Source organism: Trifolium pratense, linkage group LG2 (genome assembly GCF_020283565.1).
Source record: "Trifolium pratense cultivar HEN17-A07 linkage group LG2, ARS_RC_1.1, whole genome shotgun sequence".
In the NCBI taxonomy this organism is placed as follows: domain Eukaryota; kingdom Viridiplantae; phylum Streptophyta; class Magnoliopsida; order Fabales; family Fabaceae; genus Trifolium; species Trifolium pratense.
In genome coordinates this window covers 71866042-71890949 of record NC_060060.1, presented here as the reverse complement: position 1 = coordinate 71890949, position 24908 = coordinate 71866042, and the positions used below count along the sequence as shown (strand labels likewise).

At 31.2% G+C, this 24908-nt stretch overlaps 3 protein-coding genes and 2 long non-coding RNA genes across 6 annotated transcripts; all 5 read left to right on the top strand.

The window, feature by feature from the left end:
- The first annotated feature begins 540 nt into the window (after window positions 1-540).
- LOC123910004 (heavy metal-associated isoprenylated plant protein 16-like) lies at window positions 541-2148 on the top strand. Its single transcript, XM_045961027.1, has 3 exons — window positions 541-612; window positions 1532-1613; window positions 1771-2148. The coding sequence occupies exons 1-3, from the start codon at window positions 604-606 to the stop codon at window positions 2061-2063; spliced, it is 384 nt and encodes a 127-aa protein (XP_045816983.1). The 5' UTR covers window positions 541-603; the 3' UTR covers window positions 2064-2148.
- A 2903-nt stretch (window positions 2149-5051) lies between these two features.
- On the top strand, window positions 5052-7010 carry LOC123911436. 2 transcript variants are annotated; one of them, XM_045962848.1, is made up of 3 exons: window positions 5052-5176; window positions 5910-5991; window positions 6454-7010. In XM_045962848.1, exons 1-3 carry the CDS (start codon window positions 5168-5170, stop codon window positions 6720-6722), a joined length of 360 nt encoding a protein of 119 aa, XP_045818804.1. In that variant the 5' UTR covers window positions 5052-5167; the 3' UTR covers window positions 6723-7010. The 2 variants fall into 2 exon arrangements, with proteins under 2 accessions (XP_045818804.1, XP_045818805.1); XM_045962849.1 differs by having other exon boundaries at window positions 5101-5176; window positions 6469-7010.
- A 5357-nt stretch (window positions 7011-12367) lies between these two features.
- Window positions 12368-12959, top strand: LOC123909558. Its single transcript, XR_006809957.1, has 3 exons — window positions 12368-12475; window positions 12619-12782; window positions 12887-12959. It is a non-coding gene; the product is annotated as an uncharacterized LOC123909558 (long non-coding RNA).
- Window positions 12960-13039: 80 nt separating this feature from the next.
- On the top strand, window positions 13040-13693 carry LOC123909557. The gene is made up of 2 exons (XR_006809956.1): window positions 13040-13137; window positions 13391-13693. It is a non-coding gene; the product is annotated as an uncharacterized LOC123909557 (long non-coding RNA).
- A 2015-nt stretch (window positions 13694-15708) lies between these two features.
- LOC123909727 (heavy metal-associated isoprenylated plant protein 2-like) lies at window positions 15709-17134 on the top strand. Its single transcript, XM_045960608.1, has 3 exons — window positions 15709-15806; window positions 15996-16077; window positions 16560-17134. The coding sequence occupies exons 1-3, from the start codon at window positions 15798-15800 to the stop codon at window positions 16835-16837; spliced, it is 369 nt and encodes a 122-aa protein (XP_045816564.1). The 5' UTR covers window positions 15709-15797; the 3' UTR covers window positions 16838-17134.
- The last annotated feature ends 7774 nt before the right edge of the window (window positions 17135-24908 follow it).

The window sequence follows — 24908 nt, the reverse complement described above, 5'->3', positions numbered from 1 at the left end:
AGTTCAAGAAAATATCTGGCATTGTGTTAAAAGAAACTCACCCATACCTTGAACCTTACAAGCTTTCCGTCACCAAGATGAACAACTCCACCTTCAACTAGCTATAGGGATTCAAAAGTATTTCTTCTTCAAACACATGTGATAGGAGCTTCCAAAGTCCATATGACTCAACACTCCACCGATTCTCAACTTCCACTAGCACCTCCGCATCCTCATAATAAGTTGTTGTTTCAGACGTAACCCGAGTATTCTTAGCACCGCCTCTCCAGACTGATGTCGAGTATTATTATCACCGCCTCTCCAAGCTGACCTTGTGTAACCCTGATTGCATCAACACATCCTTGACTTGATTTTCTATAAGCCAAACATCAATTTTCTCTAGCCTAAACTTCACAGCGGAACTCCCTCCTCCTGAATCAAACCAAGAGCTCTGATACCAGTTGTTGGGAAAAACCGACATAGAGAAAATAAATGAACGCAATCAACAACACAAGAATTGTGAAGCAAGCAGTATAAGCATAAACCGCCCCTCCCACTACTACTATAACTATAAGCATAAACCCCTCCCACTCCAATTTCTTTATCCTAACAAGCTTCTTCATTATGGCAAAGGTAATGAGTAATTTTAACTCTGCTAAGTAGTTTGATTCAATGAATCTAACATATCTAATTACTTTTTCAACAAAAAAATAAATTAATATAGTCGCATTTGTTACTTATTATAAATAATAGGTTAAACATATTTTTAGTCATCATGTAAGTACAAGTAGTAAAAAGTAGCAATTCTCTTGTTTTGATCATTAATTTGGAAAATAATTTAAATGATGAAAATTTATGAAGTATTTTTGTTCAAGTTAAATTTCAGGAATTTCAAATGACACAAAAAAAACTACGAATTTGAAATTCCTTACTCGCGCATATTTTAAAATTTTCAAATTAATCTCTATAATGTTTTTTAAATTGCAAACTGACTTACCCCTATTTTTTAAAAAATTGCAAATTGGTCCCTAAAATGTTCAAATTTTTCCTTTAAATTGCAAATTGATCCATATTGTTCAAATTTAATATTTGACCCAAAGCTTTTCAAAATTTATAAAAGTGGCCCAAACTATTTACAAAAAAATTTATTATTACTTTACCCAAACACACATTTAAAAATGAAGGTAATTCAAATACAATAATTTGAATTGCTTAGAATAATAAGGAAAACAAAAGTAATGATGAAAATATTTTATAAAGAGAAAAACGATTTAGGGAATTTTACGAGTCCAATATATTCATTGAATTTCCCATAAGGCTTTTAATTTTGGTCGTAACTAACTTCAGGTATAAGGGACAACCATGAATGACTTTCTATCCTAACTTCAAAACCAGGGTTTAGTAAATACTCCCCCGGTCTTAAATATACACAAATTTTTACTTTTTACATTATATATGTAATCCATATTATTTAATAACTAAATGGGTCTAGAGAGTTGGTGATAATGTTACATATATATTTTTGATGTTTGAGTGTGAAATGTTTATGCAGCAAAAGATAGTGATCAAGGTGTCAATAATGGACAACCCAAAATTTAGGTCCAAAGCCATGAAAATTGCCGTTGGAATTTCAGGTAATAAAATTTACTCAAAAGTTTTCACCACCATTAATTTTTTTTTTTAATTAAAAATTTCACTACATATAACCATTAGTCCCTTGTCAAAAAAAAAAAAAACCATTAATTGGTCCATTGCTTAACAAAATTGATGATGTTCAAAAATAATATTCAGGAGTGGAAAGTGCAGCTATTGGAGGCGATAATAAGGATCAAATAGAAGTAATTGGAGAGGTAGACCCATATAGACTCGCAAAACAACTAAGAAAGAGATTCTGTCGTGCAGAATTGGTGAGTGTTGGTCCTGTAGAAAAGAAAGAAGAGAAAAAGAAAGAAGAAAAGAAAGAAGAAGCAGTTGTGCCATGTTCATGTCCTCCTCCTTATTATGGTTACCCTCCTCCTCCTCCTCCTATCCCAATGTGTGTTACATATCCATGTCAAGAACCTTCTCCTTGTTCCATCATGTGATTAATGTCATCAACAATGGTCATGGTCATATCTGCTATTATAATTTGTATCTTAGATCTCTTTTTAATATATTTGCTCTTTTTAATATACATGTCAAGTGGTACAAAAGATTTATATGTAGCAAATAAAGAGAAAGATAAAGTTTATTCAAACAACTTGAAGTTAGTTTATTCAAACTACCTATATATATATAATTTCTATGTAAAGTAAAATATATCAAAGAAATAGTATTTTAGACAGTGGAGGAGCTAGCCTAAAAAGTTGGGGCGGGCCGCTATGAATATAAATTGAATATGTAAAAAAAATTACTAAAAAAAGACATATCATATTGAGGGTGTGTCTAATATAGATATCTCAAACAGAGTCAATAGGTGAACCATTACTATTTTCAATAAATAAATTTAAATTTTTTTAACAAAAGATTGATCAAACATGAATTTTTATACACAAACTCTATTTTAAATAAAAATTTGAGTACTTTTTTCTCCAAAAAAATATACTTGAATACTTTCACAAAATAAATTACACTTTCTAAATTTTCTATAAATATTAAACAATAAAACATTAAAAGGGATGCTTCAAAAAAATAAATTAAGAAGTATAGGGGGTTTGAAACCCCCGCAAACGGGAAACCTCTTAAAGAATTCTGCTGGTCCAAATTGAGGGTGCATAAACCCCCGCAAACAGAGAATTAACAAACTAAATAGACTATTTAGCGGGGGTTTAAACCCGCTGCTAAATAGTATACCTATGAAAAAAAATGAAAATCTTGGGGCGGGCCATGGCCTTGTCCCGTCCATGAGGGGCTCCGCCCCTCATTTTTGATCAATAATATTTCTATGTAATAAAATTAGGGTTACGCTAAACAGTGTCCCAGGACAATTGTTAAACATACTAAAAAAGAAAAATAAATGATAAAGTTATGAATTTTTATTTTTTTAATGTGTTAAATGCATAAATTTCAAAGCAAAACTTTCATATTAATATGTTTAACTAGTTTCCTAGGGACACTATTTAACATTTTCCAAAAAATTATTATGCATTTCAACTTTGCTAATTACTACATGACATTCTTCTGTGACACGCAATTAAACTAAAATATAAAGGATATTTTTGTTTTTTCAAACTTGTATGGATTTCAACGTACTTTGCTAAACTACATAATATCCAATTGTGTGACGCACAAGTCAACTACAATATAAAGGTAATTTTGGCATTGAATGTTTTTATTGAAGAGGAATTGCTGAGGTGAGTGAGATACAAGAGAGAAGGAAAAAATAGTTGTTTAGAGAGTGTGGACCAAGATTTATTGATGTTTTTACTACAATTTTTAATCTCAGTCATTAAATTTAAATTAGAAGGTCCAAATTAAATATATAGTTGAATGATCTTATCGGTTGATTCAGATCGGACGACTCACAGCCTCACAGTTGTAACTGCGTCATACAGTTACAGTTACAATAGCAAATCTATTTCTGAGTTATCTAGTGCAGAGTGAATATGATAAAATTTTGTAGAATGATTTGATCTAACGATCTAAAAAAGAGATGCACGGTCCAAGACATGTGAACGTGTTGCACTGTAGGAAACAGTCCAATTTGTCACTTTTTGTTTTCTTTGGAAGCTTTCACCAATGTTTTGCGAATTATGGTCAACTAATTAACTATTGTCTGATTGTCAAAAAAAACTACAAGTTGTGTTGTTTAGTGATCAAGCATTCCAATTTCCATGCATCGTACTAAGTTTCTAGAAGTCTAGAAAACACACTTGTGTACGAAAGGAAGAGTATACAAAATTCCAAGAGTTAATTTGCAAAATTATTAATGAGTCTTAATGACATATCAAATGATTTTTAATTTTTTTTTAAAATTTTTATGGATCATCTATATGATATAAACTTTAAATCCAATGATAATTTTTGTAAAATTCGTATTCGTTATAATATAATTGCTAACTTGTGCATCGTGAAGGACTTTCTCCACTTGTGCATGTTAAACAAAGCTCATTTCTACTCACACTATAAAACTCTTAAGACGGTTATTTACACTATGTTCGTTCAATGTATGAGCTATTACTCATCCTCGAGGACATTTTATCCATTTCATATACACTCATTTTCAATTGTCACTAACTTAGCGTTTAAATGCTACTAATATTTTTTCAAATACTCCCTCCGTCCCGAATTATAAAAGAAAATAAAAAAATCATATTTATTAAGAAAAAGTAAAACATCAGAATTTGAAATATGTTTTCGTGGGTTTTTCTTAGAAAAAGTTGCATAGGAAGATGTAAAAACAATTTTTATTGGTTGTTGTTTATTGAGAAAAGGGTAGAGAGAGAAAATTAAATGCAATTTACATTTAATTTTATAAGAATACGGAAAAAACATTCTTGAAAATAATTTTCTCCCTTATAATTTGGGACGGAGAGAGTACCTTTCATACACCGTGTCTGAATATCTTCACCACCATTTAGAACAATCATTAAGACTTAAGAGTAACATGAGTGTAATGATTTCTGTCAAAAAAAAAAAAACATGAGTGTAATGATTAAGGACCACAATATTAAGAGCAAAATATCGCATTGATTTACCCAAAACTTCGATTCAATCAATGTGTAAATGAATCATAGATTAAACCTATTGAAAATTAATTAATGAAAGACTAACCACTCAACATGTTTTCCATAAGTATAGTCAACATCTCTGCTTGAACTAATCATCACCGCCAAATAATTGACATTTTTAAAAAATGTTTAATTTTTTCTAAGATAATGACCTGGCTTAAATATAAATGTCGGGATTGGTGGCTAAGCAATGTACCTACAACTGCAACTAACTAAAACAAGTAGCAAAACCATTGACTCCAAAAATATTAACTTCTAGTGCATAAATTTTCACTTTCATACAATTAACTAGTGGAAGAAGTCACACTTCACTGCATGAATTGATCAACGACTAATCAAACCTTTCTACCACTCATTTAATTTATTCCACAAAAAATTATGCCTATAAATACGTAAAATACATGACTACTTCCTCAAAAACTTTCCTACTGCTTTAACACACACCACTCCCAAACCTTCTTTATCCTAACAAGTTCATTATGGTGAAGGTAGGTAATGAATAGGTTTTAAGTCCGCTATATATGTAGTTTGACTTCATTTTTTTTTTATAAATTAAATTTAGAGTGACGAAATTTACAAAGGGGTTTACAATAAATTAGTATTATAAAAAGAGAAAAAGTATTTAGAGAAATTAAGAAGTTTCCAACAAAACCATTGTCCAATATATTCATTGAGTTTTCAATATATAAGTATGTACGAGGCTTTTAGTTTGTTTATTTTAAGAAAAATATACTTCCATCCAATGTATGTAAGGTATGAGGAACTGATCATCTACTTCTAAATTATCAATTTTTTGGATTATTTATACTTTGCTGCCAAGATTGTTGGTTAATAAATCTTTTGCTATAAAAAAAAAGATTATTTATACTTTGTATACTATGTTTTCTATTTTTATTTAAAAATCGTATGGGTTAGTTTTACGTTTTTTTTAAGTGTTAATTTTACTTGTTAATATAAAAAAAAAATTAAATTTTATAGTGACTAATTTTCTTGCATCTCCAAAAACAATGAAAATATCAAAATTAATTACTTGTTTAATTTTTCTTTCTTGAAATGCATCAACCCTAGCTAACGTTTTATCTTTAAATGAATAGATTCTCTAAAAAATGAATAAAAAAATGTTTTACCAAAATAAATTTTGGTCTTAGTTTGCTCCAATGAGTATATGGTAGAGAGTTGGTGATAATGTACATAGCTTTGATTGTGAAATGTCTTTTGCAGCAAAAAATAGTGATCAAGGTGCAATTAATGAACACCTCAAAAGCAAGGTCCAATGCTATGAAGATTGCAGTTGGAATGTTAGGTAATAAAACTCACTTTAAACTTAATTTTCACCATAAATTAATTATTTTATATGGATATGCTAACTAGCTAGTGCAAGTGGGACACTAGTTAAAGAAATCCAAAATAATAAGTTTTGTATTGAAAGAATGTTCTTTTATAGGGTGAATTCTTCGGTGCATATTTTATTTGAATATGTACCAATAAAATTCTAGTAGATCCACAAATTGTATTTATTAATTTTTTTATATTAAAAATTTAAAATACTAATCGTATATAATAAGATGTGTATTATGGTTTACCTCTTAATATTTTTAAAAACTAAATTACACAGGTTCCAAGATTTTTTTTTTTTTCTTATTTAGTTTTTTAATTGGTGCATCAGGGCACTAGTTTAGTAATTTGCTATTTTATTCAAAAAGTTCAATAAATATAACCATATATTGTTTTACAAAATTGATCATGAGCAAAAAATAATATTTAGGAGTGGAAAGTGCAGCTATTGGAGGAGATAACAAGGATCAAATAGAGGTAATTGGAGAGATGGACCCAGTTAGACTCACAAATCTACTAAGAAAGAGATTCTGTCGTGCAGAATTGCTTAGTGTTGAAGAAAAGAAAGAGGAAAAGAAAGAAGAGAAAAAGAAAGAAGAGAAAGTTGTGCCATGTTCATGTCCTCCTTATGGTTACCCTGCTATCCCTATGTGTGTTACATATCCATGTGAGGAACCTTCTCATTGTTCCATCATGTGATTAATGTCATCAACAATGGTCACTGTTGTTTGTCTGTGGTTTTGGATGTTTGCTGTATGAGCAATGTTATATCAACATCAAAAAGTTAAACAAAAATTCGATACGGTATTCTATTTACTCATAGCACGGTTGTCGAAATATATAAATAATATTAAAAAAAGTTAAAAATGTACTTTTGTTGTATTTTTGTTAAAAAGATATGTTTAAATAACATTTTTCTTGCTGTATGTAGGGTCTTGAGTTTTTGTTGGATCCTGTTTTAATTTCATTTCATACCTGCTATTATAATGCTTTGATTCTCTTTTGAGTATTTCTTGTACAATTAAGTGCAAGTTATATGAATATATTTGCAGTTTCTAAAAATAAAATTAATAAAAATGCATAATTTAATATATAAATATGTAGGCTTTTTTTCTTGGAACTAGTTTAATGAGATTAATCAATTATGCCAAGAGGTACAAAAGACTTATGTAGCAAAAAAAAAAAAAAAAACTAACTACCTATGTTTTTTTGAATAAGGCTAATTTTATTGAAGCACTTGGAGGAACAAGGTACATCAAAGCACAACCAAAAGCACCACAGAAACTAACTACCTATGTATAACTAACATGAACACAATGTTGGGAGAGGGGTAAAATAAGAGGCCTAATTTTGTTTGAACACAATTTTTTTTTCTTCTTTCACCACCAGTTTAATCCGGTTCGGAGGTTAGTTCTGGCATCAAGTGGTTCCAGTCACCTCCCGATCGCAGTTGCGGGGGATCGAACCACTATCATCCCTACCAAATTTAGTGTCAATCACCACTAAACCAACTGACGATTGTTTGAACACAATTCTGGTTGACAAGTATTTGACACAACATCAAATACAAGAGAAAGCAAGTATGCACGTAAATTCAAAAAGATGAATATATTATTTAAAAAATAAAAATGGTATCTCGACCGTATATTTGTCTGGTTTTTCAATGATGTGTTCATATAAGAAACATTTTCCGTAAAATAATAAGAGAATTAAATAAATCATTCTCACATTCAACGCAATCTATCTACATCATAATTATGCATATGAAACAACACAAGAAATTCTAACTTCAATCACTCTTGTTCGAATCCAGCATGAGAGCAGGGGAACAATAGAAGAAATTGGGTCTAAAATAAATGTAAAAATATATTAAATAATCAATTAATGTTTGAAGATATACCTACATCGATCAAGTGCTCCACAATGGCTCAGTTATCATTATTTGACGTGGCAAAAACCTACGAAAAAAAGAAAAAAAACGATCATATATAATTTCTATCATACAAATATTTTAGATCAATAATATTTCTATTTAATAAAATCATTATGGATTTCAACTTAATTTACTAATCACTATATAATATTCTGTGTGTGAACCACAAGTCAACTATATATAAAGGTTCTTTCGTCAACAAAAAAAAACTATATATAAAGGTTAATTTTTGTTTTTTCAAAATGAAATTCAACTTTCTTCTAATGACCACTAATTAATATTCTTTTTGTTTTTTTTTTCTTTTTTGATAATTGTGCTACTATAATAATATTCATGGGTGACAACTATAATATAAAGATAATTTTGTTTTTTCAAACATTACAAGAGTCAAGTGTTTATCAAATTAATAAAAAAAAATAATAAACATACCTTGTGGCATATAGACAATCGTTTTAAATTTAAAATCTGCAAATATTATGCCGTTCATGGCACGACATTATGAATGGGTGATTGCAATGGAGCTGGACTGATACAATCTTGTTAGATAAACAATAGGTGGATATAGAAATTAGAAACAATCTTAATTTGTCACTTTTTGTTTGCAAGTCTAGTCAACTAAGTATTATCTCTGGCTCCCGTCATTTCTCTCCCGATTCCCCACATTTCTTTTATACGGAAAAATCTCATTTTATCTATTGCGGTTTGAAAAAATTTTGTCAAAAAACTTCGATTTATATTCACCGAAGCCAAATATTAGACCATTTAGGTAATTGCGAACCGAATATTAGCATTTTCGGTATACAGAAACCGAACGTCAGCTTGTTCGGTGCATGCGAACCGAAATGTCCCAGATTTCGGTAAGTGGTTACCGAAGTTTATCAGCATGTCAAATTCCTTCGGTTCGTATAAACCGCAGTATCCCAAAGGGTAAAAATGGAAATTTATGAGGTAGAAAAGAAATGAGGGGGGTCCGGAGAGAAATGATCTTAATTAGATGTGTTGTTTAGGGATCAAACATTAATTCCAATTTCCATACTAAGTTCATAATCCTAGAAGTATCCAAAAACTCATATATGTGGAGGAAAGGAAGAGTATGCAAAATTCCAAGAGTTAGTATAATTTGCAAAATTATTCGACGACTTGACTTGACTGGACTTAACAGGCGGCTAAGCAAACACGTACCTATTTTTATTAACCACACCCCTTTTGTTTACTTCCTACTACGTTGCGGCTAATCTTCTTCTTTAACTAGTTAGGAATCATGATGTATACTTCATGAGATCTCTCTTTCTTACCATTTGCAGAATTTGTTTTTATTTATTTTTAGTCCTTATGGAAAAAAAAAAACCATGGAGGCGGAGCAGTGTCCGCGATGAATATGGGCGACAAGAGCTTGATGGTGAAGCTTTTCAATGATGAAAAAAAAGAAAAAGATTTTTTCCTTTTACAACCAAAAAAAAAATAAGAAAGGAAATAACAGGATAAGTGGCAGGATTTGAGTCATTCGATTGATCTAATAGATAGAATAGTTCCAAAGTCAACCATGACTTTCATGGGTAAAAGTCATCCCTATTCGTGCTATCATCATTCATCACTCACTTTAACAATTTTTTTAGTGTGAAACTCTCATTTTATTAAAATTAGATGAGATATTTTATATTTTACAAATTATAATTTTCTTAAAAAAGTTTGATTTTTATCATATTTAACTTAAAAATCTTACAAATAATAATTTGTGATTAGTTGACGGTGCAAACATTTTACACTTATTATGTATAAAAAAATTGTGATTAGTTGACAGTGTAAACATTTTACACTTACAATACATAAAAAATTCTACTATAATAGTCTCGTCGTCTCATAAAAGAATATGTATTGATATTGTAAAATAACTTTACACCGTCAAATAATATTAACCATGTTTTTCGTCAAGTCGTTCCACTTTCTTAATATGACATGATAAGTAGGGTTGGGAATAGGCCAGGCCAGGCTTTGATAGGCCTGAGCCTGGCCTACGAATTTTCTTCAAGCCTAAGCTGACCTACAACCTATCAAATGCAATTTTTTTTGGCCTGGCCTGAGTCTGTTTAAAGTCTGGTCTGACCTTGTAGCATGTTTAAAAGCATGTGTTACATAAATGCCTCTATATAGTCTTTTTTAATTAGACTAAACAGGTCTTAAAGCCTATTTCATATATAAATTTTTATAATTTCTACAATATTAAGAAAAAACTAATAAGATGATTAGCACAAGAATTAAAAGCTAATAAAATAACAAATACGGTTACGACAAAGTTTATTAAGTATGCCATAATACAATTATTATATAAATAATAATTATTAAATATAAACAGGTCGACCTATCAAACTTTGTATTTATGTAAATAGGCTCTTTTCAAAGTTTGAGCCTAACATTTTTAATAAACAGGTCAGGCCAAAGGCGCCTGTAGGCCGCCTGACCTATTCCCAACTCTAATGATAAGTTGATAGTTTTTTATTAGATAACCATGTAAAACAATTTTACATGGTGCATCTCAATTAAACTTAAAAAATGTATTTCATTTGACTTTTTTTTTTGTCTTAAATTAATTTTCAGCTTAGATTATCGATGAAGTATTAATTTTTCTCATTAAAATACTATTATTTATTAGGGTCTTGTTAACATATGCCCTTAGGGCACATGTTAAGATATCCTAATATAGAAAACCAATATTTAATGATACAAGAAATTTAATGCTTCAAAAGTTAAAATACATAAGTTAGCATTTAATAATTTCTATTTTTATTTCCTTAACATGTGCCTTAAGGGCACATGTTAACATTCTCCTATTTATTATTTTTCAACTCATCTAACTGTTCCAATAACTACTAATAAAATCTGACAAGTCATGAAGTCAAGTTAGCGATAATAACCGCTTTTGGCGGGAAAAGCCGTTTCACCTATTTTGGCGGGAAAAACCGTTTCACTGATTAACAGTTATAAATATATAGCAGCTACATGCAAATCACAGTGTAACTAGTAACTACCACTTTTTTCGAACTCTCTCCATAAACAATCTCTCTCTCTCTCTCTCTCTCTCTCTCTCTCTCTCTCTCTCTCTCTCTCTCTCTCTCTCCATAAACAATCTCTCTTTCTTTCTTTCTTTCTTTCTTTCTTTCTCAATGGAAGAAATTGTGCATCTAGGAATGTAAGTATTTACAAATTCCAAATTCTTTCATATTTTTTATCTGATAATCAATAGATTGCAATTTTAGAGTTTCAATTTTCACTTAATCTTCATTTTTCTTTTACTCAGATTCTCTGTTCTTGAATTTCTTTTTGTTCTTCATAAATGTTGAAATTGAGTTAATTAGAAGAAATGATTGATTCAATTCTTCTGTTTACAAAATTCTGATTCATTTAGATTTTAATTTGAAATGAATGATTCAATTGTTGATATTTGATTTTATGAAATGAATGATTCAATTGTGTGAATTAGAAGAAATGAATGATTTAATTTTGATATTGTTTGTTCGGTTTACAAAATTCTGATTCATTTTGATTTTAATTTGAAATGAATGATTCAATTGGTGATATTTGATTTTGTGAAATGAATGATTGATTTTGATTATATGATGCAGACCGTTTCTAACACCAGATCAATGGGATGTGATAACTCCAGCCTACAAAGATTTTGAGCTGATACGTTCTGAAGGTCCAAGGTTCGGTGATATGTTCAAGTGCAAGTTGAAATCTACCAAGGAGGTTGTAGCTATGAAGATTTTAACCATTCCAGAAGACCAGAAAAGCAATGGAATTCCATACAGTATCTTGAATCACGTCTCTATCCTCAAAACGTTAAACCATCCCAATATACTCAAGTTAATCATTTTCTTTCCTTTGATTCTGTTTCATAAGTTTTACTTACATTTATTGTTTTTGTGATTTAAATTTAATATTTATATATGTTCATTCTTTAATGAATGATGATTCATTATATAATATATAATATATATGTATGTTTGCTGTTATCTACAGATTGCATACTGTGCTAAGAACTGATCTGGATGTGGAGGACGTGTTTCTCGTTTTCGAGTATATTGACGTTAGTCTTAAAAAATACCTTGCCACTCCGTTCCCTATTGACGTTATAAAACTGGGAAAAGTAAGTGAATTTTTGTTAACAATTGTGTGTAAAGTAGTGCTACAGAAAAACTTTGTGTGATTCTAATAAAAATTGCATATATGATATATAACCTTTGTTTTCTGTTAGTTTTATTCAATATGAAGTTTGATAATTTTTATATATTAGATGCAAACAAGGAAGCTATAACCCATTTTTCTCTTGTCCTTGCAGCCTTTTCTACGTCAAGCTCTTTCTGGATTGGCATACCTTCATGTGCAGAAAATTATACACAGAAATCTGAAACCTAATAATATTCTGCTTTCATTTCAAAACCATGAGATCAGTAAATTGAAGCTAACTGACTTTGGTGTGGCAAAATCTATTGAACCTCCTCTTTCACCATACTCTATTAATGTATAATACTTTAGTCTTCTTTTTATTTCCTTCTTAGAACTAGAACTAGAAACATATCCCAATATCATGATTAGAATTTGAGTTAGATGGTGTAGCTAATTTGATGAAATTAATGCTGTTGTAAATTTATTTTGGTTTTTCAGATGGGTAATCCTTGTTATAAAGCACCTGAACTTTTGCTGGGCTTTACCAATTACTCAACTGCAGTTGATATCTGGTCTATGGGCTGCATATTTGCTGAGATGATTAAGCTCCAACCTCTGTTCATTGGTAACGATGGACCAAAGATATTGACTGAGATATTTTGGTAATTTCATCGAAACACAGTAATTATGCCTATTTCTATTTGTATGATTTCTCTGCACTTTTGAAACAAGCTAAATTAATTAATTGGATATTTTATTTGTGAAGTTTGCTTGGCACGCCAACAGAAGAAAACTGGCCTGGTGTGGCTTCTCTGTGCAGCTTTATTCAAGCATTTGACCCTCCGATAAAGCCAAAGGTATTCTCATGTTTTGCAGGTTCTTTGATCAGTTTTTTTGTTCCATTTCATTTTATAAATTTAGGCCAGCCAATAAGTAATGTATGGAAACTATTGGATTTTGTAGGACCTTGCAGCTGAATTCCCTAAGCTTGAACCAGATGGTCTTGATCTTCTTTCGGTAAGTTAACTGCCTCATATCTTTATGAATTGAGTTTTTCACAATAAGAATTTATCCGTTATGCACAAACATAGTAAAACATTTTACACAATTGTCTAAAAAAGTATCAATGTACCATATAAAAGTATCATAATGTTATAGTATATGGATGAAAATGTAGTCTTTTCCTAAGCAGATTGAAAATGTAGTTACTTAAAGTCGTTTATTGATCTATTGAATGTTTATTTAATCATGGGTGTTTTGTGTTGGACAGAGAATGCTTTGCCTATGCCCAAATAGCAGGATTTCAGCTGTGGAAGCACTTGAACACCCATATCTTCGACCTTGACCACCCATGATGATTGATGAAGCTGATCTTGTTTCAAGCACCCCAAGATTTTTTTTTCTTCTGTTTTCCGTAGTACATTTTACAGAACAATCTTATAGAATATTAGGTATCCTATTGGATATATCATGTGTTAAGGCAATGACAAGAACTGGAGGCAAACAAAATTTAGCAATCTTATAAAACCGTAGTAATAAACTTTTGTCCTATTAATTGCCTAATTGCATGTGAGGGTTCATTGTGTTGTTTTCTATTGCTTCAGACTTGAAAAATTTGTTTACACCTCGGCTAGGACAAAACTGAGAAAAAAATTCTGAATCAATTGGCATTATGTAACAGTCTGCATATTAGTATTTTCCTCAACCTATTCCTCTTCTAGGTGCAAAACCAGTAGAAGTTGTTGGTTCACACAAAAATATATTCACGAAGTAGATGGTTTGTTATTTGATGTCAAAAAGTTACTTTCTTTTCAAAAACGATGTCCTTTCCAAAGTCTCCTTTATTTTTAAAGCCCTTTCAAGTTCTGGAGTAGGAAGTTTGATCTTATAACTATAAATTTTTTCATCAGATTGTTGGCGATTCGGAAGCAGATTCACATTTGCATACCTACAGTTGAGCAATTAACATATAAAAATCATGAGTGTAAGGGTAGGCCAGAGGGAAACATAATTCTGAGTGTGAAAACATATTTTGCTAATGGAATAAGCGCCGTTGTGTACATTATTAGCGATATCTCCCCCAAGACATCGTCGTCTGAAGATCCAATCGGAACCTTTCTGCTAATGCAAGGGTAGGCCAGAGGGAAAGGTCCTGATCCACACACAAACGATTTTAAAGACTATATATGCACTGTTAAATACAAGGTGAACTAGAATATAACACTGTTGAGTTTGAGTGATCATTGATATTTGTGAAATTGCGAGGTTGGTTACACAGACCAAACAATGCTGAAATTGGCGAAATCATTGTAAACACGTGGATCATGTCTTTATCCAACCAAACCATTGTTTGCTCTTAACTAATTCAATAATTATAACCAATGCTGTCAAATACTGGTGATAGCAGCTCTATAACGGCAATGCTTCACTATTAGGGGAATAGCTGACACTATTCCAGTTTCTACAAGCTAATGTATCAGCAATAGCGGAAGATGAAAATTTTAACTTACGGTTTTTAAGAATAATAAAACTGAAGAATCTGCGCGTGTGTTCCTAATCTACATGTGTGTGTGCACCTAATAAAACTGAAGAATCTCCTTTTCTTTGTCCGCAATGCCATCTTCTATTTCACATAGCAAAATTTTAGCATTCTGTTATTTTCCACAATTGATAACACTGATTATAACACATAATGACACACAGAACATGAATTGACTTATAGAAACAAAGTTACTATCTCATTCTATCTAATAATGTACACGATATTAAGGTGGATGGATAGTATTTTGTAATTGTTGTGAATTCAGATCGAAAACCACACCAATAATACTTTTGATGTGTGGGATAAATGAATTGAAGCAACCAAATCAAAATGGATGAGCAATAATCACAAAAGCTAAAACACAATAAAGCGATAAAAGAACACGATGAAAATTGTTTACCCAATTCAGTCAAAACCGACCTACTCTGGGGGAGAGAGACCCTCTAATCCACTATCAAACTTCCTTTTTGATTACAAAGATTCATTATAAAAGAGTTACAAAAATTAGACTTCAACCCTAATTCTACCATTTTCCCAAAACTCTTCACGTTTTCTGAGTATAATCGCCGCCATTGTAACACCTAATTTCACTAAAGGAACTATTCAGTTTTGTCTGTTCAAAACAATCATCAAGAGTAATGCTTAAGGACCACAAATTAAGAGCAAAATATCGCATTGATCTAACCAAAACTTCGATTCAATATGTAATCATCTCTCTTGCATAAATCCATTGAAAATCAATGGAGGATTAACCACTCAACATGCTTCCCATGAAGCATATAGTCAACATCTCTGCTTCAACTAATCATCACTGCCAAAATAATTGACATTTTTAAAAATGTTTTATTTAGTTTCCAAGATAATGACCCGGCTTAAATAAAACAAGTAGCAAACCATTGACCCCCCAAAAAAAAAAAAACTTCTAGTGCATAAATTTTCACTTTCATACAATTAGCTAGTGTGGAAGAAGTCACACTTCACTGCATGAATTAATCAACTCTAAATCCAATTTGATTTATGACACAAAACATTATGCCTATAAATATGTAAAAATTATGACTACTTCCTCAAACACTTTCCTACTACTTTAAACATACCACTCCCACACCTTCTTTATCCTAACAATAAGTTCATTATGGTGAAGGTAATGAATAGGTTTTTTTTTAAAAAGTCTCTTATCTTCTTATTAGTAAATTAAAATGAATAGATACTCTAAAAAATGAAAGAAAAAAAAATTGTTTTACCAAAATAAATTTTGGTCTTAGTTTCTCCAATGAGTAGATGGTAGAGAGTTTGTGATGTACATATCTTTGATTATGAAATGTTTTTGCAGCAAAAGATTGTGATCAAGGTGCAATTAATGAACACCACAAAAGCAAGGTCCAATGCCATGAAGATTGCAGTTGGAATGTTGGGTAATAAAACTCACTTTAAACTTAATATTTGATGGGTATTCTTCTAGGACACTAGTTAAAGAAGTCAAAAAAAATAAATTTTTGTATTGATGAAAGAGTATTTTTTAGGTTGTGAATTCTTTTATACACATTTTATTTCGATATATGTACTAGTATATCTGCTAAGATAGATCATTCTAATAGATCCATAAATAGTGTTTATTAATTTTTTATATTAAACACAAATTGTGGACTTATTAAATTATTCACCTCAACGCTATACCGCTACATATCTGAATAATATGTGTACTGAAATATTCAACTCTTTATATTTTTAAAAACTAAATTACACAAGTTCAATAGTTATTTTTTTACCTTATTTTGTCCTTAATTAATATTTGGGGGGCACTAATTAATATTTTTCTTATTTTATTCAAAAAGTTAAATATATATAATATAACCATTGCTTTACGAAATTGATCATGAGCAAAAATAATATTCAGGAGTGGAAAGTGCAGCTATTGGAGGAAATAACAACGATCAAATTGAGGTGGTTGGAGATATGGACCCAGTTATACTCACAAATCTACTAAGAAAGAGATTTTGTCGTGCAGAATTGTTGAGTGTTGGTCCTGTAGAAAAGAAAGAGATAAAGAAAGAAGACAAGAAAGAAGAGAAAGTTGTGCCATGTTCATGTCCTCCTTATTATGCTTACCCTCCTCCTATCCCAGTGTGTGTTGCATATCCATGTGAGGAACCTTCTCCTTGTTCCATCTTGTGATTAATGTCATCAACAAACAATGGTCATAATAATTTGTTATTGTATGGTTCTTGTTTGTTTGTGGTTTGAGTTTAGCTTGAGTTATTTTGGTTTTGGATATTTGCTGTAATATTATTGTAGGGTCTTGAGTTTTTGTTGGATCCTGTTTTAATTGCATTTCATACAAAGAGAATCGAATAAAGTTAACTAGTGTTACAACCAAGTTAGTTAGTTTGTTACTTACTTGCTTTCAAAGCAAGTGTGCTTTTAAATTGTATAAATAAGGATCAATTGTATCATTTGAACTATGGCCCAGTAGTGGAAGAATACAATTTTTCTTTTCTCTTCATTAGCAATCTCAAGTATTCTCTTCTTCCTCAGTCGAAGTTCACTCTTCTGTTTAGAAGCAGAGTTACTCGAGACAGATTTCATGCTCATAGGCTTGCCCTGAGCCTATGCAAATTGTGCAGTGTGTGTTTGATGCTTCTTGCTGCGCCAACTCTAACTAACTACCTATGTATAACTAACTTTTAAAGGAAAGGACGAGCCACATTGAATGTTGGGGGAGGGGTAAAATAACAGTGTTGCTATTTAAACAAAAGAGTAATGCTTATGTCACATCATTTAATACAGCCGGTTGAGAAACAACATTTTGTCAGGGAAAAAAAAATCAACCTTCAACGTTGCTGCACTACACCCACACACCTTGGTTCCTTCAGCTCATGCATTGTTAGCCTATTCTTTTGTGGTCTTCGAGAAACATTTATGGGTTCCATTGGAGTGTGTTATAGAAGTGTATTAGAAGGTGTGACTCTTGAAAGGATTTAAGAGGGGTTTTTCAAAATAATTAATCCTCTTAGCGGAACAATCCCGATGAACGGATCTTGATTAAACCATTAATCACAAATCAAAGAACACAAAACCACAAGTTTATGTGTTTACCTCTTGAAGTGCAGAACCTTTGAGGTAGAAACTGTTTCTGATCACGAGCAAAGCAAAGTAGCGATGCATCTACTCAGTCCACACGAACAGAACTTCTCCGATGACCGGTGCTAGCCAATTCCACCAGAGATTCAGAGAGAATAGGGTTTAGAGAGCGGCGGCTAGGTTTCACCTTTTGAATTAGGTTAAAAACTTTTTAAAACTTCATCACAAGGGTTCTATTTATAGAACCACTTGTGTGGTCATCAAGCCAAGTACTGCACCGTACCTTACGGTGGACCGTATTTCTCTATTTTTCATAAATTAAATAATAAGTCATACTTAATTATTTAATTACTAATAAGTCCTGCTTATTATTTTATAAATAAATCTTACTTATTTCTTTCTCTCATCTATCTGTTCTTTGTGTGTGACCCTATAGGTTCTCGTAACGTTGGTAATAACATTAAATCACATATTTAATATTATAAACCGTGAGCAGTATCTAGCAACACATCACTGCTACCCAAGTGACGAGAATGTCATGTGATCTGACGAAACCTTTATGTGATAACGATCGTGTGTATAATTACCCCTTTGCCCTTATATTTATATTGAACATAAGGCATAGTTCGTGTCACCCATGTATGGTTCAATATCTTATTTCTTGATCCCAGAATATACTGAGCAACGAATAAGCTCAATATCTCATATTGACATAGTTCGGCGTGGCCACGCAATTTATCAGTCATATTCCATCAAGAGGCCTACAGATATTGCTCCTGTTATGTAGGAGGGGCAAATTCCATCTAGGTCACTCATGTCCCTCAGCATGATTTATAGAGTATCCATCAACCGACTTTATAGTCATCCTGTTACGGACAATGTTTGAACGACAACTAAGTACTTTACTCCACATCTAGGGTCCATAGTGGTTTCAGGTCGAAGGGTGGTATACACCATTATAACTATGAGAATAACTTATGACACTTTTCATAACATACTATGTAGCACTCTCATGGCGGGTCAATCCAATATAAATATTACTCCTAATATTTATATCTATGTGAAGACTTGATATCTCATATCCATGACTCGTGAGATGAAGTCATCAATCTACTCACATAATAGTCTCCATGTTTTACTGTTATCCCACATCACAGTAAAACTTGACTATGGATACTTTAAGAATAGTGTCATTATGTTTAATGGAGTCTCACTATTAAGCCACACTTAATGTTCCATTAATTAGACTAGCTATTCTAGGGACTTTATTAGTTTGAAACAAACATAATAAAGAAATGCCTTATTATATATATTAAATATATAAATCAAAGTCATCATACAAAAGACGATTCTATCAAAATAAATTGGCTTTTAGGGCTTACTCCAACAACTCTAACATTCCTCTTAAACACAATTACAAGTATGTTACAGAGCATCAACACAAAAAGTGGAATATATTATTTATAAATGAAAATAGTGTGTTTCAAATTTGTATTCATGAAATATTTCTCATAAAATAATAAGAGAGGGCGAATGCCCAACAAATAAAAAAATTACACTAAAATCAGCTTCGAGATCGTGATCCTCATTATATCAGATAGTAAAAACTCTTTAACATGCGGAGAACAATCATCATAGTATATAGTCTCTCTATTTAAGGTGTATCCGGTACTTGCCAAATCATCATAATATATAGTCTCTCTATATTAAGTTCAATGCCATAAACCCCAGACTCTTAACATATTTCAGTTCTTCAAACACTCCCCACAACTTCGCAACAAATGCACTACAAGAACCCCACACCCTTTGTAAAACCACCAAACCACTCTCCTTGACTACCTCGAATAACACCGCCACACTCAGCTAAACCATGATCCTTCCGAGCTCCATTGGTGTTAAACTTCACGAAATTTCCACTTCGTAGAAGCCATCTAACGTGAATTATTATGCTTTCTCTATATTTGATAACTTCATGAGTCCTTCTTGCTACACGGTGGCACACTTGCTGGACAGTATGAAATGGTCTAACATAATCATCATGATGCGTTTCCTTATTCCGCCACACCCAATTTCAACTTTGCTAATGACTACTAATTTTTATTTTTATTTTGATAATTGTGACTACTAATATTCTCGCGTGACACACAATTCAACTATAATATAATGATATTTTTTGTTTCTTCAAACATTACAACTAATATAATGATATATTTTGTTTCTTCAAACATTACAACTAAATATAATTGTGGTTGTATGGCCATTGGTCAAGTGTTTTTGGCCTATTTGTTTTAGCGGCTAATGCTACGGTGGACCACCTTTACAAGTAGTTCACCGTGGACAAGTGATCTACCGAATATGAATTTTACGAAATTCACTGTTGGATTGAAAGTTTATATCGTATAGATCATCCATAAATTTTTTAAAATTTTTTTTAAAATTATTTGACATGTTATTGAGACTCATCAAGATTTACGTTATTTAATAAACCGTTAATCTTGATGTGTCTCAATAACATATCAAATGATTTTCAATTTTTCTAAATTTTCCTATGGATGATCTATATGATATAAACTTTCAATCCAACGGTGGATTTTGTAAAATTCGTATTCGTTATAATATTATTCATGACTGGTCCACCATGGACCACTTGATGAAGTGGTCCATATTAGAATTTACCTTGGTGTAGCTTCAAATAACGTGATTTTTCCTTTGTATTTCTAAAAATGATTTTTATGATAATTTAATTAAAAATAGTAGAAAAAAAATAAATTTATCTTTTCATAAATTATAAAGTTATTTTGATATTCAATAATTTAAATATTCATGTTAGAGATTTTAATTTAATAAAAAATGCATTTTTAAAAAAATATATCTTTGAAAAATAATTTTTATGAAAAACTATTTGAAATAGCTTCCTTTTTTAAGGATTTTTTTGAAATTTTATGATCCAAAACAATGTGTAATTAAATGATGAAATACTTAAAACGACATTTTAACAAAAGTTATTTAAACCAATTTTTTATTTGAAGCTTTTTGAAAATTATTTGTTAATTTTTTTTTAACAAAACATCAACTCACTATAAAAATCATTTTTAAAAATCAATACCCTATAAATTTTTAATGCCTAAAATAAATTACTCCGTCCGTCTCGAATTACTTGACGTTTTATAAAATTTTATTTTTTTTCAAATTATTTGTCGTTTTGATAATTTAAGGTTATATTTTATCTATTACACACTCATATAAATTCCAAATATTTAGGAGTACGTAGTTGTTGAAACCGAAAAAGATTTAATATATATTTAAAAAATTTAAAAAAATAAATAAAAATTGGTACATCACATATTATTTTTTTTTTTGTACATAACATATTAAATTTATTGGAAAGAGAAAGTGTGTGGAAAAAAAATTGATAAATTAAAATAAGGGTATAATAGAAAAATAAGGTGCAAAAATACGCTTTCTTAATTATTATTTTTTTTTAAAACGTCAAATAATTTGAAATAGGTGGAGTATTTATAATAAAAAGTAATCCAATCTAAACCAAATATTACGCGGTTCATGGCATGAGTCTCACACTAGTATCAATATCAATATAAACATGTGCTAATACAAATTCCTGATAATCTTGATCCCTAACTATTGTCTCTTGCTCCCACTTCCCTGTTGATTAGATGTGTTGTTGAATGATAAGCATTCCAATTTCCACAATTCCATGCATCTTACTAAATTTCAAAATTCCACACATGTGGAGGAAGGAAAGAGCATGCAAAATTCCAAGAGTTAGTAATTTGCAAAATTATTAATCGACGACTTGACTTGACTTGACTTAACAGGTGACTAAGCAACAAGTACCCATTTATTAACCACACACACCCCTTTCGTTTATGATCTTTCTAGAACGTTGCGGCTAATCTTAATCTTTTACTAGTAGCACTACTTGTTTGTTTTTATTGGTGGTATTCTAAACAACTTATGATTCATCATTCATGATGTATACTTCATTGTCTTTAATAGAACTGATTATATATACGGGCTAAAAGAAAGTGATTTATGTTTGACTTGGCAATAGTTTATCCGTTCGGAGTTTTCTAATTATCCTTAAACTTGTAAGAATGAAATTGTTTGTTTTGCATAAACAAGTGACGATTATGAAAATATCAGATTAAAAAGTGTTCGCTCATCATATGTTTCTGTATTCGACAAACAACGAGAATTCTGTTATATATATTAATCTCTAATGTCTCGTTAGATTAATCAATATAACGGTTTTACGATCCGATAGTGTTGTGACTATAAAATTAACCCTATGTCTAAGCAAAAAAAATCTAAATCAAAAGATCAATCGTAGAGTTAAACGTCGAAAAAGCTATAAACAGGAGAATAATTCATAAAAATATCAAAACATATTTTATATATAACCAACGATATCACATATTTACATTAAGATCATTTTTTTTTGAAGGAATATTTACATTAAGATCATAGATAACCAATTGGCCCGTTTGCCTCATTTTATGCGCGAGTATTTTGAAGACGTCATAAATGTTGATGGAAGCGATGTTGATGGAAGCGATCATTGTAGAGTTTGTGTTGTTTCTGGCCTACTTAGCAAGTTAGTTGAAGATCACCACATATTCCTTCTTGAAGTGACTATTAGGCTGAATAAAAACAGGAACCAATATCGCTCGATGTTCGAGTCCGGAATTTTTTTATCAGATTAAGCACGCTCTGATGCCTTCCAGAATCGGCCCTACACTTGAGGACAAGTGGATGGTGACGCCTGATATGAGGTTTCTTTTGGCTCGGAGATACAAGCAGGCTACTGTCGGCAACAAAGGGTACATTGAATCTTATTTCCTGTTAGTGGGAGCACCTCCGTAGAAAGAGAGACTTGTGTCTTGGATGAGTGAACGACAATCATTTTATGATAATCTATTTTGAGTCAGATTGTCTGTCACCACTTTTGATTGATGCTACAGATTTAACTATTGGCCGTTCCACTGGTTATGTAGCGGATGGTGGTTTACAAAACAAAATTATAAAGTCCGTTACTTAAATAGTACAAAAGTAAATTTGAAAAAAAGTATGGCGCGAGAAGTGTGGAAGGTGCCAAAAGCAATTTACATATAACAAATAGAAGGCCCGTATTTGGTGCCTTTATGTATTGGGCTATATTGGACAAAAATAATACACTATTAACACCCTCGTATTTTCTTACGAACTACCAACTTTTTAAAAATTTCCTAAGATTTTTTTGGGTACACTAATCGGTCCTCTGTCTTTATTTTATATATTTGAATTTTGTCTTTTTATCAAAAAATAAAATAAATTTAATCTCTTTTTTAATTTTTGTCACAAATTGTATTTTTATTTTCTACGCTCATTATTTTTTTTTTTGTAGATAGATGAAATGACAAGCTATTAAAAACTCACATATACAAAATGGGAGGATCAGAGTTCGAACTCCAATCATAACGTCTAACACTACCGATTTTAATATTTTTACCAATTGAACTAAGATTTGTAGACATTTTCTTCACTCTTATACTCTGCTCTTTCACAAAATATGTCATCGATTTATATGTAAATTGTCCCATGATGAATTACACACCTGCACACTTAACACATACTTGCATTGCATTGATCATCAATTCATGGTGTATTTAATTAAATTCATCAAAAGTTGAAGTCTTCATTTACCCTGTGCCTATTGAGGCCTAAGACTTAATTTACATTAGACTAATACTAGCTCTAATACATAAGCTTAGTCTATTTCCTAAATAAATTAGAGCAAATACTATTATAATTTTTTTTAAAGTGAGGATTGCCCCAATTATAATAAACACATTCTTTAAGTTATATTTCATCTAATAAGACTCTTAATAAATACTTTCTATTATCGTTTTTAACAAAGGTTAGACTTAGATTTTAGATCATTAAAAAAAAAACCTTTAGTTTAAGTTAGTCAATTTATTTATAAATCTCATTGTTCACGTATGTAAACATAAGATAATTATAACAGGTGAACCACTTTATAAAATGTCTTGGCGGAAATTTCAAGTACTGTTGTAAAACGGTTTACTGAGTTTAAAAAAACAGAAAACGAATTTTTTTTTAAAAATGGCAACGAAACTATTATTGGCTGAGTCGCGTACTAGGTCGTTTTCTTTAAGACGTTTCGCGGAACTACTCGAATAAGTGCACTGTAGTATATCAACCGCGAAGTCCCCAGGATAAAACAGCCGTTTTCAATGAAAATACCGATAAACTACTGCACTGTAGTATCGGCCAGAATAACACCAAGTATGGTCGAAATTTCGAACCACTCTAAGAATCACACTTGTTTCTCCGAGGTCTTTCATATCAAAGTTGTTACTCAACATTGATTTTACATTATTTATGGCAGAAAGGTTTGAGCCAAATATCAACATGTCATCTACATAGAGACATATTATAGTGCAAATGTTGCCATCACATTTATAGTAAATGCATTTGTCACTCTCATTGAGTCTGAACCCATTCAATATCATTAAGTTATCAAACTTTTCATGCCATTATTTCGGAGCTTGTTTAAGACCATACAGAGATTTATCTAACTTGCAGACCTTAGTTTCTTGTCCATGTATAACAAACCCTTCAGGTTGTTCCATATAGATTTCTTCTTCTAAGTCACCATTTAAAAAAGCAGTTTTGACGTCCATTTGGTGTACAATTAAGTTATAAAGGGCTGCTATTGAAATAAGTACTCGAATGGACGTTATTCTAGTGACAGGTGAAAATGTGTCGAAGAAATCTATATTTTCTCGAATGGACGTTATTCTAGTGACAGGCGAGCCTTGTATTTTTCAACCGTGCCGTCGGGTTTTAGTTTCTTTTTCAAAATCCATTTGCAACCAATTGGTTTGCAGCCGGGAGGTAAGTCTACTAAGTGCCAAGTTTTGTTAGATTCTAGAGAGTCCATCTCATCATTAATAGCTTCTTGCCAAAGATCTGCATCCATCGATGACAAGGCTTCTTGAAGATTTGCTGGATCTTCATTCAATGTAAAGGTCGCATAATCTGGACCATAGTCTTTAGCAACTCTTACACGTTTGCTTCTACGAAGTTCATTTTCTACTTCGTCATTGCTATCCGCATTTGGTATCACTGGTAAGTGACTCGA